Source organism: Camellia sinensis, chromosome 6 (assembly GCF_055761805.1).
Source record: "Camellia sinensis isolate YWXY chromosome 6, ASM5576180v1, whole genome shotgun sequence".
In the NCBI taxonomy this organism is placed as follows: Eukaryota; Viridiplantae; Streptophyta; class Magnoliopsida; order Ericales; family Theaceae; genus Camellia; species Camellia sinensis.
The window spans coordinates 188,859,458-188,878,193 of record NC_138966.1 but is presented as its reverse complement, the minus strand read 5'-3'; the positions used below and the strand labels follow the sequence as shown (position 1 = coordinate 188,878,193).

Sequence of the window (18,736 nt, the reverse complement as noted above, 5' to 3'; positions counted from 1 at the left end):
TTGAATTCGATTAATTGACTGCTTAAAAAACATTTGAAAATTGTATGATGTGTTAATTGTTTTCAGGAAAAATCTATAACCCCATTGTGAAGTTTCTCGGCTGTCATTAGTCACATTTATAATTTTAAAGGGAGTTGTAAATAATTATTATTATGATGACAGCCATTGTTAAGAAAATTTTAAAGGGAGTTGTAACATCAAATCTCCATTATCAAAACTTCTTTTCCTTTATTTTATTCTCACTGATTGTAAAATATAAATAAATAAATAAATGAAATAAACAGAAAATAAAGAACCCTAATTATATAAACCTATAATCATTTGGACTAGTTTAATTTCTATATATTTTTATTTTAGAGGTTAAAATTAAGTATTCATCTTTAATTATGCGCATTCTTTGTTGACTTGTCCTATTATATATTTTCTTGATTGTTTAATTTTTTTATTTGATTATAATTGTTTAATTCCATATAATTATATATATATATATATATATCTCATCGAGTGAATGTGTTTGAAATTTGATTTTTTAAAAGAAAAAATATATAATAAACTGAAAACCAAACTCCCAAACGATTTTCGATTCAACGACGGCGAAGAGAGAGAGAAGATAGGAGAAGAGTCCAAAGCGACGCGTTTGGATCCATCGAAGCACCTTAATAGTATAAACTTCCTTTGATCATCTCATCTCATCTCATCTCATCTGCACACAATTTTCAACGTTATTTCTTCAATCTCTCTCTCTAGTTTCTCTCACTAGAAACATGGGTTCATCATGGAGCAGCAGCAGCAACAACAACAGAAGAAGAAACAACAATTACTGTCAAAACCCTTCTCAACTCATTGCTTCTTCCTCTTCTTCTTCATATACTCATCCTCCATCTCCTCCGCCTCCTCATGGCTCTGCAAATCCGCCGCCACCGCCTCCAATTTACTCTTCATACTACAGCTCTGGTGGGTACAGTACGTGCAATTACCCCAATCCTATGATGGGTCGGGCCAATTTTGGTCCCAATTACCCTAATCAGAACAATGGGTGGGCTGGAATTCGGCCTCCGATGATGATGATGGTGGGTCCGCCGCCACCGCCACCGCCGCCGCCGCCGCTGCCGCCGTATGTTGACCACCAGCAGGCCAAGAAGGTCAGGAATGATGTGAATGTGCATAAGGATACGTTACGGCTCGAGGTTGATCAGCAGAACCTTGATCACCATTTGGTCTCCTTTGTTTTCGATGCATTGTTTGATGGGAGGTAAAGTAAGGATTTTGATGAAAATTATGCATGTATTTCTATCGATTAAGTTCTTGAATCTTTGTGTGGATTAGGTTAGATAATATTGATTGATTGATTGGTTGTTTTTTTTTTTTTTTTTTTGTGCTGATTATTTGAGTTGGATTAACTGGTGAAATTGATAACAAAAAAAAAACCATGCATCTGGGTAGTCCAGAACTTAACACAAGAAATAATTGGGGAAAATTGTTATATCAGTCCCATGGTTTGAATCGACAAACATTTTAGGACTTGTAAGTTGTATGTACAATTTGCTCACATAAACTTAGAGATTTTACTTTTCTTCTGTTGTGATTGTTGCGTCCAACTCTATTATAAAAAGAGTCGGAAACCAGCAAATTGAAGATAGTATTAGTAATATAAATCCATAATCTGATGGATTTACCCATTTTTGAATGGGTGTAGGTATCCACTTCTTGATCCTCCGCGTAACTTCACCATGTCATCTCCACATTGGCATCTCTTGGAAATGTAGTGCCACATGTCAACCTTGTGAGGTGGTACATGGGCCAATAGTGTAGCTCCACATGCTTCCCCTTGGGGGCGAGTCTTGCTGGCTGAGGCAAGTGCATGCTGTGCCCTTTGCCCTAAGCCCATGCCTTAAGGACAAGGAATGCTCCAAATTGGTAGCTAGCAGCATCACCTTGGCTCGACCGAGGGCACTCCAATCAAGCAAGCAACTCTCTGCTCACTAATGACGGGCTCAGCATGCACTGATTCGGTCAGTCAATTCTTCTACTGAGAGTGCCCTCTTACATCCTTGTTATCTTATCTCCTGTTGTGTCTCTCCTTCTCCATCTGCTTGATATTGACATGACTGAGCGGGTTGTGGTAGGCCATCTCCACCGAGCAACGCACATCAATCGACCTTAATTGGACAAATCTTCAGTTTATAAGTATGTTGATGCTACTGTTGTAGGCTAAGTTAGGAGTAGGGTCTAGTAATCTTGTTTGAGATCAACTAGAGGTATGTGGCTTGGAGGCTAGAGTAGAGGGGTTGTTAGGATTTCTTGGCTTTCCCTCGTGCTCCATCTTGACAAATCTTAGAGAGAGATTTTGATCAAGACGTGACATCTTGATGGATGCATTATACCTGACTAATGTGGGGTCATGATACAGTATTTGAGGCCAACATACCCACCCACTGCGATCCTATGTCTATGACCTCCAAGGTATCATCATAGACACATTTGGATGTTGGGAGACCTCTGAATTGTCAAACCAAGGGTGTTAAGCCCCTTGTACCCTAATATGGGATACTATGCTTGGCTAAGTTGACTCCATGGTTTGACTTCCCCATGCAAGGGAATTCCTTCATACATGCGAATTATCATGCAAAGTACCTTCTCTCCTCCTGCAGGCTTGGAAGTGTAAAAATTGATATATTATTGATTGATGTATATTGATGTATATTACAAATGGTGAGTGGCTCATTATATAGGAGAGGGTGAGTGTAGTAGGTGAGGAGTAGGTGAGGAGTAGGTGGTGGTAGGTGATGGTAAATTGGTGGTAGGTGATGGTAAATTCTAACAGCCCCCCGCAAACTCAAGGAGGATAGAAACTAACCAACTTGAGTTTGAAGAGAGGAACAAAACAAGAAAATACATAAAAATAAAAAAGGATAGGAGACACTGTATGGTCGTGTCAAACCATTGGTGAAGACACGGAATGGTGGTGTCATAACGTTGTAGAGGACACTGTATGGGGGTGTCATAACGTTGTAGAGGACACTGTATGGTGGTGTCAGACCGATGTAGAAGACAGTTTATGGGGTCATGTCGGACCGTTGTAGCAGACAATGTTGTGACAGTTGTTGTGACAGTTTACAGAGTCTTGCTGGACCCTTGTAGAAACTAACCGGAATCAATGTCGGGACAGTTTACAGAGTCTTGTCGGACCCTTGAAGGAGCTAACCGGAATCAATGTCGGGACAGTTTACAGAGTCTTGTCGGACCCATAAAGGAGCTAACCGGAATCAATGTCGGGACAGTTTACAGAGTCTTGTCGGACCCTTAAAAAGTCGCACCCTCAAAAGGTGTGCCCAATCTTTCAAAAGGCGTGCCCAATCCATAAAAAGGCGTGCCTAATCCATAAAAAGGTGTGCCGGACATGATGGCGAGGCACGTGGGCGCCTTGGCTTGCGCGCCTGTTTTGTCGTCTGGTGGCAAGAGGCGCGCGATGCGCGTGGCTGCCTCGGCTATTTAACCAAGACGGAGGCTGAGGCTGAGGCAGACAAAAAACTTCTGAAAATCCTCTGAAACAAACTCTTCCTTTGCTGAGAAACTCTGTAATACTCTGTAACCAACCCGTCTCTGAAACACTCAGCAACATGGCCTCTTCTTCCCGTCCAGCTACCCAGAACATGGCCTCCTCTTCCCGTGGTCTGCTCACGCTCTTTCCAGAACTGAACGAGTCCACAAGAGAAATAACTGGTGCGATGGCCAGTGAACCTCAACCAAACACCTCTGGTTTTGCTCCATTGAACTTTCCGATGCGGTCGGTGGAGCAAAAAATGGCGGTGCAAACTGATATTGAGGCCAATCAGTATACTCTGAAGTCATGTGTGGAAACCATGACGGCGGTCACAAACTTGTCGCACCGGCTGCAGAGCAGGACAAATGAGGTGCAACAGTTAAACTCCCAGCTGGCTCTGCTCCAACGCATGTATAAGGATGCGCGAGCAGAGATAAGTGTGCTAAAGGCAGAAAACAAGGAGCTGAAGCGGAAGGCCACCGTGATGTTCCGATTTGGAGGTCCACCATATGCTGTAGTGGAGGAGCAGGGAGGAGGAAACTTGCTTGGTGGTCTAGGAAGCACGGAGGCAACACCGTCAAGGGCCGCCCAGGACGGAGGCAAAAAGAAGAGACCGGCGGCAGAGTAGCGGAGAAAAATCCCACTGTGGGTGTGGTTGTTTTGGTTGTGTTTTTTTTTTTATTTTTTATTTTATTTTATTTTATTTTTAATGTAAAATTGTGATCGGGATTGATCCCGGAGATGAATAAAAAATGGGTGTTGTGCAAATGTGTAAAATGTTTGGTTTTTTTTTTTTTTTGTTTTTTGTTTTTTGTTTTTTTTTTTTTATGTTACGAAAAAAAGGAAGATAAAATAAAATAAATAAAAGGAAAGTGGTTTGGAGAAAAGAAATAAAAAATAATTTTTTTATTTTTTATTTTTTATTGCTTGTTAAAATTGATGGATTAATTAATTTGAATGATGAAAGTTGATGGTGATGCATGCCTCTAATGCACTCTCTTTCATGATGGGAATAGTGAGGGCTCCATGTTTGGAGAGGCAGAGATCTGACGGTCTGGCTTGGTTAATGATGAAAGTTGGGATAATATATATTATTTTGAGTCGGTTGTCTATGTGGTGGATATAAAAAAATGGGTTAGGAAGAGAACAAAATAAAGGTGATGAAAAGTTTGAAAGAAATGATGGTGAAAATAAAGGAGGGACAAGGAAAGTGGGAAAATGGCCATAGTGGTGGTATTGGGAGAGTGGGTGCAAAGTGAGAGAGAGAGAGAGAGAGTGGGTGAGTTGGTCAGGGAGCATGGCACGGAGGTGTTGGACGGCGAAGTGCTAGAGAACCATTTCTTGGGACAGATGGTCGTGGAACGCCATTGATAAGCTGTGTTATTCAACACTCTACGCTCATTCTAGCGAGAGCAGCACAGGTCGAGGAGGCCGGGAAGCACGCTATCATGCGGCGAACGGGTCTGCCCGCCAGAGATCTCCGGATCTTGGACCCAATTCTGTCGTACCCGTCCACGGTGTTGGGTCGCGAACGGGCCATCGGGATAAATCTCGAGCACATCAAAGCCATAATCACAGCTCAGGAAGTTCTTTTGCTCAATTCGCGAGACCCTTCTGTGATGCCCTTAGTTGAGGAGCTTCAGAGACGCATCTTGCGCCACGCCACCATCAAGCTACCACATCCCAGGAGGGTGGGGTCAATCCTGGCTATTTTCCAAAGCTTCTCCCTGCCAATTTTTCTTGCATATATTGGGTTACCCATGTGGGATTCAAATCACCGACGCCGACAATGAAGATGAAAACAAACTTCACCACTTCGAAGAACAAATCTCACCGCCCCACAGGTCTAACTCGCACTCATGATGCTGGCTGGATTTTGGTTTTCATGCCATGTGTTTCTGCATCAAACATTGAATTTCTCACGAGATATATATATATATATCTTTCGGACAGAATTGCTATTACACTATTCTTCACATCATTGTCGGCATTGTTGTCGAAGTTGGTCATCCAAAGCTCTGATACCATGTAAAAATTGATATATTATTGATTGATGTATATTGATGTATATTACAAATGGTGAGTGGCTCATTATATAGGAGAGGGTGAGTGTAGTAGGTGAGGAGTAGGTGAGGAGTAGGTGGTGGTAGGTGATGGTAAATTGGTGGTAGGTGATGGTAAATTCTAACAGGAAGCTTTCTCTCTCTCTATTGCCACCTCTTCCTTTCCAGGGCTACTTCAACTCTTATCTCTTCCACCTTTGGTGGACCCAAGCCATCACAGTGCATGCATATCATCTTCCTAGAAAGCTTACTCTCTGGATCAACTATCCACAATAGGCAAATCCATCAACTCACCAGGATTTCTCTCTTTAACCCTATGCCACCATTAGAAGATAAATAAGAGAGATAGGTCTAAAGTGCCACATAGACCAAACCATTGGTCTTATTTGTGCAAATTGAAAGCATAGGTCTAAAGTGCCACATAGACCAAACTGTTGGTCGAAGTAAACCATTGGTCGAAGTATTCATTATTAAACACCTCAAGTTGTATGGGAAGGAATCTAGATAGGAAAATGAACATTAATTTTAATGGGTTTGCCCATGTACAATTGTATGAGCCATTTGCATTAGATGAGTAATAGGAAAATTTACTCTTATGCCCTCCATTTACTCTTTTTCACAATTTTTTTTTTTTTTTTTTTTCCCCCTTCTGTTGGATGGAGATTTTACATTGCAAAAAAATTAAAATCACAAGGTCTTATTTGTGCAAATTGAAAGCATAGGTCTAAAGTGCCACGTAGACCAAACCATTGGTCGAAGTAAACCATTGGTCGAAGTATTCATGATTAAACACCTCAAGTTGTATGGGAAGGAATCTAGACAAGTGTTTCATTTGTGGGTCTTTGGTAGTCTTGCATGTGCACATGTATTAGATGAGAAACAGACAAGTTAGATGACAAAAGTGAGAATTTTGTTTTTATCGGTTATGATTGAAGAAGCAAGGCAACAAGCTTTACAACCTGAGCAATGGAAAAACAATTGTAAGTAGAGATGTGATTTTGATGAACTAAAGGGAAGAGGATTGGAATATTCCACAAGAAGATTTTGATTTTCCCATACTTTGAGGAAGAAGAGTAAGAATATATGTTTTGGAGCAACCCATTTCTCCTCCACCATCACCACCATTGCCTTCTCATGTTCAAGTAACTCTATTACATGAAGCAAGTTTGAGTGAAAGACCACCTCGCATGAGAAGCCTTCAAGAAATCTATGATTCTACAGAAGAGTCAACTTCAACCATTAGTGGTCTCACACTTTTTGGCCTCTTTTTTCGATTGTGAAACTATAGGATTTGAGGAAGCGGGCACAAGATAAGAAGTGGAGACATGCTATGTATGAAGAAATAGGAGTCATTGAAAGTAGTGGCACGTGGGAACTAGCTACAATTCCTAGAGGACAAAAGGCAATTGTAGTCAAATGGGTGTACAAAATGAAGAAGAATTCTAGAGGTGAACTGGAGAGGTAAAAAACAAGATTGACCAAAAATCTGATGTTTCATGATCATAGCAAACACATCGGCACTAGGTATCGTTTCATTATGGAGTATGTATCCAAGAAAGAGGTGGCACTCAAGTTTGTCAAGTCTGAAGATTAAGTGGCTGACATTTTCACCAAGCCTGTCAAAGAAGCTGTTTTTTTGCAAATTAAGGAGGTTGCTTGTAGTGATGTTAGTGGGTTAGTGGTGTGCTAATTTTGCAAGTAGTGGAGGAGTCGTATGTTAAGATTTTAGTGGTATGTTAATCTTTTTTGTTATTACAAAATGTAGTGGAGAATATGGGTGCATTGTGAAATCTATATGTAGTGTTTTAATATAAACATTTGAAGTATGAGTGCATGAAAGATTTCTAGTTTCGGTTCCAGTTTGTCCGTTAATTCTCTTCCAAGTTGTTTGAGTGATTGTTATATATCTCTCGTTTCCAACAGAAGTTTTGTTCTCATTAGCTTGTATTTCTAAGTTCACTTTCTCCTTTGCTAGGAGATAGCCTTTGCAAATGATGGCAAACTTCGTAACACAGTAGACGGATGGGCTTGGCTACAATATTATGTTGGAACATCATTAGGTCAGGTCAAGCTCTCCAACTCATGGTTACAGTGGTATATTGTTCAGCCATGCATCAAGCATTTGACGTATAAAAATCGTTTTGTATTTGTTTGTGAGAAGTTTAATGTTTGTCATGGCTTTGTCTGAGATTGGTGAAAATGTCATTCGTGCATGTAATTTGAGGACCTTGAGAACAATCATAATCTTGTCTTTAGATAATATTTTTCATGGCTACCTCTTCATATTCTTTGAATTCTTCTATTATATGTAGATAGATATCTTTAGGTACGAATGCAGTTTAAATTCTATGTTCATTCTTATGGTGTAACAAGACATTTTAAATCTCGAGTTTGAATGTGAATGTGCTCTAAAAGTAGCTTGTCAAGAATTGCCCCAATGGCAACTTGACATTGCCAAAGCAAGATTAACCTGTATAGTTGAAGGAGCAGTTAATGCTTCAGAAGTTAATTTAATCGTCTTTTTAATGACTGGCTTCAGAAAATCCCTGTTATCTGAAGGTCTTTACTTATAAAAGAAAATTGTTAATTGACATTTTTTTTTGAGTTCCAGAAAATCCTGGAGTGGAAGCTTTTTTACTCATAAAATATATGTGAATTTTTTATACCATTAATTTCTGAAGCATATTTATTTGATTTTTAATAGATATGAACAATACCTGTTCTTTTTTGCTTATCATCAATTTTTTTTTGTATGCGCGCTTTCTGATGGACAGTTTCACTATTTTCTACTTTGCCAAGGAAGAACCCAATTGTAGATTTGTTCCACTATATCCTGAAGCCTATATGCCGGTTAAAGTTCCTTTCCAGAAAGGACTTGGCCAGAAATTTTGTCAGCCTTCTGGAACAGGCATTGACTTCAATTTCTTCGAGTTGGATGAACTTTCCAGACCATCATCAGGAGAGGATGTGTTCCCACTTGTAATCTCTGCTGAAACATGCTTGCCTTCTGTTTCTACAGAAGAACATCTTGGCAATCCTCCACCAAGTTCGTTCCCCCATATGCAGATTACTCAAGCTGTTATACAGAGGAACAATGAGAAAGCTTTTCATGTGAGAGTAGTCAGGCAGATATTGTGGATTGACGGGGTTCGCTATGAGTTGCGTGAGATATTTGGAATTGGAAACTCAGCTCCAGAAAGCTTCAAGGATGATGACCCAGGGAAAGAGTGTGTGATTTGCATGACTGAACCTAAAGATACAGCTGTCCTTCCATGTCGACATATGGTGAGAGTCCCCCTGAAAATTAATATTTGTTTCAAGTGACAATCAAGATGTAGGTGTTCTCTATAATACACTCTCAATTACCAAAAAAGAAAAAATAAAAGAAGAAAAGACACAGGTGTCCAGTGAACCGTAATGCTAGTGGTCATGGATTTGTACAGGACAAAATGATAAGCCATTATGAGTGACATGTGATGGGTGCAAGCTCATGGCCTTGGGCATGTATGTGGATTGGTTTAAATCATGAAGTCTCAGGATCATGAAAGACAATCATAAATGAATTCAATCCTGAACTGCCCTTGTGCTCACATGTGCTTGAGCTTATCTGATAGTGCATGTTTGTTCATTCTGATGAACTATATATGCCTTAAGAGACATCTAATGTGGATTCGTTTAAGTCAACTTTGATCCTAACCCTCCTATAATACCATACTTCCAGAGAATTGTGGCCTACTTACTCTATTTGTACCCACAAATGTTAAAAAAACGGGGTGGATAGTTGATATCTAATGTCTAGCATGAGATGCTACGAAGAAGTTTTTTTTGTTTTCATGACTTCAATTGATTATTTTCTGACTGGAGAATGTTGCATTTTGCAGTGTATGTGCAACGAGTGTGCAAAAACATTGATGCTGCAATCAAACAAGTGCCCAATATGCCGTCAACCTATTGAGGAACTCATAGAGATCAAGATCAATAGTGTCGATCAGTGACAGACCTTTCTTCACACTAGATCCAATTGTATGATGCAACTGTTGTTATATTCTTTTCTGTGCATATAATCCTGTTATATATGTGCTTCTAGTTCTGTTATTTTAGTCATATCTTCAATTCCTTTTCTGATCATTGATCACATGGTGCTGTATATACAAGGGTGTGAAGTGGCCTGATGTTCTTGCAAAGTAATATGGTTTGTGCCACCCAGTTAGTTGATAAAGGTTGTTTTTTAAATTTTGTTTCCAGTAGAACTTCTCTTTTGAATTGCTGAAGTGCAAATGTACTGTTATCTTCTTGGTCTCCTCTCATTGACACTCAATGTCTGCAGTTCTCTAGAAATATATGATCACATAAATAAAGTCTTGAAACTCCTTGCTTTCCCTTTATTCTTGTTCCTTTTGGTGGGTAAAATAGGAATTTTGCTCATCCTTGCTTGCAATTTTAGTTCATCTACTATTTTGTAACTGGGGAACCTAATCTTGAGGTTGTGTGTGAAGGTTAGATTTGTACTCAATTTATCTCTTACAGACCCCATTCATTAGGGACTAAACTGGGCGTACTTCACTCTTTTATCCATCAAAAAGAAACGAAAGGAGGAAAAAGTAGAGAGAAGTCTTGAGCCTACAAGGGTGGGTGAAGATTCTAAGGGGTAGGGGACTTGGCTTTTCTTTTCAATCTACTAACAGCCAAAAAGAGAGTCTGTGAGAGAATATTTGCCATTGAAGTTAGCAAAAGCAGGACAAAATGAGAATCTCCTAGGATTAGTTGGGTCTGGAGAGGTTGTTCCCTTTTGAACAGAAGAGGATGCAAACTCTACAATTATCGTTTTGCTAATATTTTGAACTCTATTATATGTATCTGGCCTCTGTCCAATTCGTTTTTTTTTTTCCAAATAGAGCCTTAGTTTGGTGTTATTTGGAACCCCATCACCTACTCAAATGTTTGCAGTTAAAGATGTGTAGCTATTGTTATGACTAGCCTTATCTATCCATACTTGACAATACAATCCAAATCATCATTTACTAAAGAGTAATCTAGGGTATTTACATTTTCCGGACACGCCGTGCCAAAAAAAAAAAAAAAAAATCTAGGGTATTTACATTAGGGTAACATTTGATGTGACGTGTGAGACGTTTTATATGGAGATGAAATGTAGATAAAAGTTGGAGTCTTTTATTATGTGCTTGGATTACGGATTTGTAGAGGAAATGATAGGAAAAAATGACAAAATTGTCAGCTTTTATTTTTCACTTTTCCCTTCCATTTGTTTCCCTCCACAAATTTCTATTCCATTTCATGATCCAAACACAATTTAGATGATGTGATTAGTGTCATACAATGCGACATCAAATAGTACCCAAAAATGATCACCCTACCGTCACTCTTTACTAAAATTATTTCATATTTGGTTCTTGTTTTCCATATTGCTATCTTCTTTAAGCATTCTATTCTATTTTGATTAGAAAGAGAGGAGGGAAGACAAAGATGTAGGACTTGAAAATGGCACAAAGCTTGATATATTAGAGACCTTTATCAATGTCAGACAAACCTTGGTTCCAAATTCACCAAGCACAAATGAATCATCAGTCCTTCTTTGGTACAACTATTTATAGGCAATTTATAATGTATATATATATATATATTTTCTAGTGGTGGTCTCTTATTGTAGTGATTATATATAGAACTTTATTAAAGGCACTTTTATATATGTACAATGAAAATTGAATTGTTTCACATTATCATTGTAAATGAGGTTGTTACCGAATTACTGATATTACAAGTGAGTAGTCAAATCTTGAAGAGCATTATTACTAGTGAATGGTGAAATCTTTAAGAGCATAGCATATGGATTATAGAATCTTGAAATTGATTTCGTGAAAATAATTTGCAGGATTGGTTGGGCATTGAACTCATATTTGAATAAGCAGGATTTCATGCTTGTAGTGAGCATTTAATGAGTTCACAAAACAATCTTTGTGAAATTGGTTGAGTAGGGTGTTTTTTTGAGAGAGTAGGCACAATCTTTGGGTAAATTACAGTGATCTCATATGTTATGTTGAAAATTTAGGCATTCACTTTATAATCAATGTGACAGATTTCCTCATTTATTAGTGAATTGTTAGTTGACCATACGAAAATTGCAGATTTAATTATTTTTTTTTTGAAAGCCCCATTTTGCCCTTACTAAGTATAATTCAAATTATTAAAATAATTACCCTATTGGCCAGGGTAATTAGTGTAATTTTAGAAACTACAAGGATACTATTTGTATTTTCAAACTAGCATGTGATATTTGTATTTTCAACAAATCATATGGGTAGTCAGTGTAATTTACCGGTTTGCTTATTTACAAAAGTTAACCCCTATCACATGGAATTTTATTTTATTTTATTTTATTTTTATTTATTTTTTCTAGTAAATGTTTTGTGAGTAAAATGTTGAATGTTTAATTGGGTTTCGAAATTTAACCCGTAGACCAACTGCTCGGCTGATTTTTACACAAGCGTATAAAATTAAAGGTATCAGTTTCATGTAACTGCTATTCTCAATTAACTTTTTCATCCTTACATATTCCTTCCTTTGGATCCATAGATGCATTGTTTTCAACATTTTGGCTTTTGCAAATTTTATTGACCAATCACATGAAAATTGTACCCCCCCCCCCAAAAAAAAAAATTGCAGTGTTGAATTTTTTTTGCTGGAATTTGTCTTTGGTTTTTTCCATTTTCTGTCCATATTTTTTATTCTTTCGCTGAAATAATTGGAGGATAGAGCTAAAATGAGAAGAATGAGCTAAAAAAGAACCAGCTGTTATGTAAACAATCATAGTAACTTTAGGCCATGTTTGTTTGGGCGGACTGGATTAGCATTCCCATGACTAATAGTCCTAGGGGTACAAATCCATTGGATTATGTATCCTATCTTAACTAATAGTCAAGTTTAAAATAATTAGTCCGTACTTCAATTGTTTAATCAAACATTGGATTAGTAATTTTATTGGACTATTAGTCCAATCCCAAGCTCATGTCCACCCAAACAAACATGACCTTAGTGTGCAGTGTGATACATTTCCAGTTATTTTTATTGAAATGTTTTGAAATGAACATAACTTATATGAGTGAATATGCCTCCTATACTCTCTTGGTGGTCCAGTGACCACGTAGTTGAACATGAGAGTTTCACTGTAGAGTGATTTTCGAAAAGTTTGATTCTCATGGGATGTACAAACATTTAGACTTATTTGATATGTGTGATTTATGAGTGATTATGCATGTGCAAAATTTATTCATAAGATCTTATATTGGATGGTGAGATAGGTTAGTTAGCGTTATTTTTGAAAAAAATGTATATGTCCATACAAACAAAAGAGGCAAAGAGAGTTCAGAGGTGGATCAATTATTAATTAAGTCACTTAGCTCACCGTTTAAGGCTCACCAAGAAAATCTTTAAAATTTTTATTATTGAAGATTCTAATTTTTCAAAAGTCTAGTAAAATATAATGTCTGATTTTAATATTTACTGTGCCATCTTATATATATATATATATATAAACTTTAAGCCACTATTGAAAGACTCATGATAGGATGAATCAATTGGAGAGAGAGAGAGAGAGAACCATAGGCTTCCCTTAACAGTAAAAAACTTGTCTGCATTTGACAATGCATATGGGTTAGACCATTAATTATTAATGGCCTAGACGTCTTGACTACTACCTTCTGTGGTCTCAATATCAACCACCATCCAAAATTCCATGTGAAACTAGGCACACTAATGGTAATTGACACTGCACAATTGCCTAATGCATTTCCTTCCCAAGCCATATAGACAAAAAGAATGCAATATTGTCCATGGCAATAATGTATTGTTGAAATATTGTCTATGGCAATAATATATTGTTTATGAACACAAACAAAATCAATTGAAATCCTATGTTTTACTTTCTTCTAAAAATCTAACATAATTGCAACCAGAATCAAACAAAACCCCTAACCACTTTTAAACAAGTTTACACATCATTTGATTCATTATGCATTAACCACTAATACTAATTATAGTTGAACTTATTAATATTTGATTCAAAACTCAGATGAATTGAGTTCGATTCTCACTGATATGATATTTATTTTTTAAATTTTGTGTAAATGTGGTTTGCAAATGATTGTAGGTTTTTAGAGCCTTCTTGGGTGGGCATAAAGAATCTAGTTTGGTCTTAGGATTGTTTATAATTAAAAAAAAAAGTTAATTATATTTTGATCTCTACATACAATATGTAATTCATGTCATTTTGTTTCTAACCTTTCAATTATATCAATTTTAATCTCAAAATTAGAAGGAGAAAAAAAGGTGTTTCCAAAATATTGAATGCATCATTGTCAATATTCATTATAAGAATCATGGATATTTATTTTGGTCCTAATGTAATATTTTGATTGTGTCAATTTGTAAATGATTTTTTTTTCTTCTTAATATGTAATTTTTTGTTTAAAAAACACCCCTAATTGCAACGATATATACTATTAACCATATAATTAAGTTATCACATTTTAATACTTTGAGGATGAAATTAACATAATTAAAATGTTCGGAATTAAAAGTGTAATTAGCCTAAGAAAATGATTGCTAATTTGTTTGTTTGCGAGACAGCCCCAACCTAATGCATCTAATCCTTGTGCATAATTGAGAATGTTATTATTGTGACTTTCACCAAATTTGAGCAAGAAATTAAGCCATATTGTTAGGGTCCTTTCTCTCTCTCTAATAATCACTGTTCACATTTTTTTACAGGTGAAGGGTTTGACAGAAAATTGAACAAACAATTATAAAATAAAAGACAAAAGAAAGATAGGAAGGACAAAGTCTCAGGGGTTTTCATCATGGGTTAGCCTTTTAAGAAAGGCAACAATTATTATTAGCTTATAAGAATATGAGGGTATTACTACAACTTGGAGAAAATAACTCCACCAGAGAATAACATGGTTCAGCTGCTTCCAAGGGCTTAAATGCTACTGTTAGAATAGGCCATTATAAATTTTAAAACTGCGTTTGGATTCTGAAAAAATAAAAAAGACAAGTCATTTCATTTTTAAATACTATGAAAATTAGAATAAAACTTTATTTAAATGCATTTCAAGAATAATAAAGTTATCAATAATGTTAAGAACATAAAGACTAAATGCAAAATATGACACACATACCTTACAAAGGGGAGTTTGGATTTGCTACAATGAAAGATCTCAATAATATCACGGTGAAGTTGACCAATTATCAAACTAAGGCTTGGTTTGGGATATCCAAAAAAATTTAAAAAGCTAAAAAATTACTCAAAAAGTTAAAAAGTTATCACTATTCACTAAAAAAATATTAAAAAATTAATTTTACACAAAATTAATTTTCAAACAACACTGACGTCCCCACATACAGAGCTGACTTTTTGGAAAAATTGCACTTATTTAGGTGCACAAATAACATGGGGTTGTTCGGCCTGTGAGAGCCCATCATGGATCTCATTTTAATAATTTGAACCGTTGAATGTGTAAAACTCGTTAAGTACTATATTCTTGTAAAAAATCAAGTTGATCGGATATCGCTAACTATATGATCAAATCAGTTAAAATTTATAAAATGGATAGTGTTATAGTTAATGGTTGAAAAAAAAAACTAATCCGATCAGATAGCTATCGATATCCGATCAACGTGATTTTTTACAAGCATATAGTACTCGACGAATTTTACACATTTAACAGTTTTGATTAACAAAACGGGACCCGTGGTGGGCCCCCATGAGCCGAACATCTCCTTCAATTCAATGCCCAAAAAGCAGGGAACCATCTCCCAGCATATACTTTGCACACGCTGTCCCTTAATTTAGCCTATTCCATCCCAATCTTCTCCTATACACTAATTTATACAATTTTTTAATACACATTTTTTTCGTAAAAAGTCAAAAAGTTATCCCAAACAACCATTTTTTTTTTCAACTTTTTAGTCCAAAAAGTAAAAAAGTGCATTTATTTAGGACACTCCAAACAACCCCTTTGACTCACTTCAGTGATCTAAACCTTTCATCTTATACAACTAACTGAGAAAATTATCCATGTAAAAAATTAAGTTAATCCAACATCAATTGTCGTACTATTATATTATTTGTACCAATATAATCTATATATTTTGTAAGAATAAATTTTTTATTTGTTATAATATATATGTGATTTCATCATATGATTAATTAACTCAATTTTTTGAAAGTATATTTTTCTCAATTTATCATATAAGATAAACGGTTTAGATCATTGATATGAATACAAATTAATTTTACAATATGCCAACATCACATATGAAGTTGAAATATTCAATTTTAGCAAATCCAAACTACGCAATGGGTGGATCCTATGTCATGTGGAGCCCATCCCTTGTGAGGTATTTATCTCTCATTTTGTGTGTGATTTTCTCTGCATTTAGGTCTCGTTTGGGAATAAATTATTTTAGTAACTTTTAGTATTTTGTGAAAAGATGTACAAAAAAGTAGAGAGAGTGATGAGATAATTTATAGTGATTTTTTGACATTTTTACTAAAATATATAGTTGACAAACGAGATCTTAGACTTATTATAAAATTATTCTATTTATATGGAGCATTTTTTTTCTCTTATTCTATATCAATGTGCTACAATGGCATTGAAATGATTTAAAGTTTTATTATTATTTAAAAAATTGATTAATTTTTTTTTTTTAGCAATTCATATTTTCTCTCATTGTGTTCTTGCTCTTATTATTATTGTGATATTGTTTGGTATAAATAATTGGTATGTTTGGATTGATTATTTAATTTTATAATTCACGGCTTGATTTTTTAGTGGCAATACATTCAAGAATCTGGCTTATTCAATTGCTCATTTTAGGCACAAACATTTTTCGTCCTCTTTTTTTTTTCTTTTTTTCTCCAGTTTATATTAGTAGAAAAAAATCATTCATTAGGTAACAACATAATAAATACCCTTACTAAATGGCAATATCTGTATATAAAAAAGCTATTTTCATTTAAGTTTTTTTGAATAAAAGGATTGGTCATTCACATATGTATCTCTTGGAAGAGAGAGAAAAAATTTATACTTCAATGAGGTTTAAGAAAAATATAATTGTTCACATACTTTTGACATAATATTGACATTTTTAAAGACTTTACTTATATAATAATTAAGTCATTTTTCATCAATAATTCATTAGTCGTATGAATGAATTAAAATATATATTTATCTTTATTTATTTTAATATTCATCTACCTTCTGTGTTAGTTTCAATCGATAAAAGAGAGATTTTGTAATTATATTAAAAGTACGGAGCTAATTGTATTTCTAAACCACAAGGGTGGTGAGTGTTATTTATCTTTTTTTATTAAATGGGCAAGTTAAATATTTTTATTCCTATTTTACCCCTAAGCTTTCGTACTGCTATTCTTTATAAATTCTCTCCCATTTTTCTTTAGAATCACGGTCTTCTCTCTTTGTTCTCTCCTGTGATGAGACTAGCATCGTCCATCTATTGATGGCTTTTCCATTGTCCATGATATTGATCAGCTCCATCATCAGACCGACAAGATCTCTCATTTCTTATATATTGAAATGGTCTCTTTCACTCTTGTGTTGTTTACCGCCCCAACTGGTGATCAACACTTTCACTGTCTTAGATCTACCACCAATAACCTCATATCACCAACAATCTTAGATCTACCATTGGCAACATCAGATTTAGGACCAACAATCTTAGATCAGATACCAATAACCCTAGATTTGTTATAATCTATCATTGGTTGGAGGTGCATTTAAATATATATTTTTTAATTTTACGATCAATTTGAAAATTGAGATTGGGGTCTCAAACAAAAAAAATTGTTTCAGTATTTGAATTTGCTATTTAAATGTTTAGTAGCCAACAGTAAAATTTCATTTTTAACAAGTGAAATTTAGGCCAAGTTTGGGAAGATCCAAAAAAGCCAAAAAGTCAAAAAGTTACTCAAAAAGCTAAAAAGTTAACACTATTCACCAAAAGTCAACAATTACGGCTGCACAACTCCCAATTCAAATTTTTCCCTACAAATCAATTTTTACAATTTTTTATTACACATTTTTCAATAAAAAGTCAAAAAGTTAACCCAAACATCCATATTTTCAACCTCAATTTTTTAGTCCAAAAAGACAAAAAGTGCACTTTTTTAGTCTTTCCAAACTTGGCCTTACTATTAAAATTATTAATTCAATGTTCTGATTAATTTCTCATTTAATATTTATATTAATAATGGTAACGATCATAGTAAATTTTGCTGGTTAGTGTTGGTGATGTTGGAAATTTTTAACTGCTAAATTTAACAGGAAAATTTTATCATCTAAGTTAACAAAGTAAAATGATTATTGTCTACCACTAAGTTTTGGATATTTATTTGTTTGCTAGGTGGTGGGAAGCGATTGTGATAAAAAAAATGGTTGTTAAAGAGTGCGAAAACAGTTATTGGAAAATGATCGCTGGCGACCATCAACATAAAAATGATTATCGACAGTCAAAGATAGCATAGTAACTAGTGAAGGAGGCTATGAAATTTCACTTGAAGGTATTTTTCGTATAATTTGACCATATTTTGACTTTTTCCTTAATGAATAATTTTTTTGATTAATCCTTTATGTAAAATAAAATAAAAAAATTGAAATTGAGGGACTTCTTAACAAAACTGCCTCAAAAATTAAAAAGTCTCTAAATTAACAAAAATAAATATATTTTTTTATAAATTAAAAGATATAATTAATTTTTTGAGATGTCAAAAATAATGAAAATGAATTAACAATTAGAATTAAAAAATGTTGCCATATTATCTTGGTTGAGCATTTTGTATTTAAATTAAAAAAAGAAAAGAAAAGAAGAGAAAAGGAGAAAAGATAAAGTTAACATCTTCAAGTACCTAAATTCCAGTAGATGTGAAAGTGAATGAAGCCACGGTCAGATTTTTCTCTCCAAAATTGGGTGGGTACAATAAATTGGATATGGTAAGAGACTGGGAAGATCCGGATCCGAATATAGAAACAATAGGGTCGGGTAAGAATTTGATGAGGGTATATTGGTAATTGAAGTTAACAATAGCAAT

At 35.1% G+C, this 18,736-nt stretch overlaps 1 protein-coding gene across 1 annotated transcript; it reads left to right on the top strand.

Moving 5' to 3' along the window:
- Positions 1-331: 331 nt before the first annotated feature.
- Positions 332-9,974, top strand: LOC114295015 (putative E3 ubiquitin-protein ligase LUL4). The gene is made up of 3 exons (XM_028239186.2): positions 332-1,252; positions 8,382-8,892; positions 9,489-9,974. Exons 1-3 carry the CDS (start codon positions 765-767, stop codon positions 9,600-9,602), a joined length of 1,113 nt encoding a protein of 370 aa, XP_028094987.2. The 5' UTR covers positions 332-764; the 3' UTR covers positions 9,603-9,974.
- Positions 9,975-18,736: the final 8,762 nt, after the last annotated feature.

Coding starts and splice junctions, on each gene's coding strand:
- LOC114295015 (XM_028239186.2), top strand. CDS start 765: ATGGGTTCATCATGGAGCAGCAGCAGCAACAACAACAGAAGAAGAAAC. Junction 1,253..8,381: donor GATGCATTGTTTGATGGGAG/GTAAAGTAAGGA, acceptor TCTGATGGACAG/TTTCACTATTTTCTACTTTG. Junction 8,893..9,488: donor TCCTTCCATGTCGACATATG/GTGAGAGTCCCC, acceptor TGCATTTTGCAG/TGTATGTGCAACGAGTGTGC.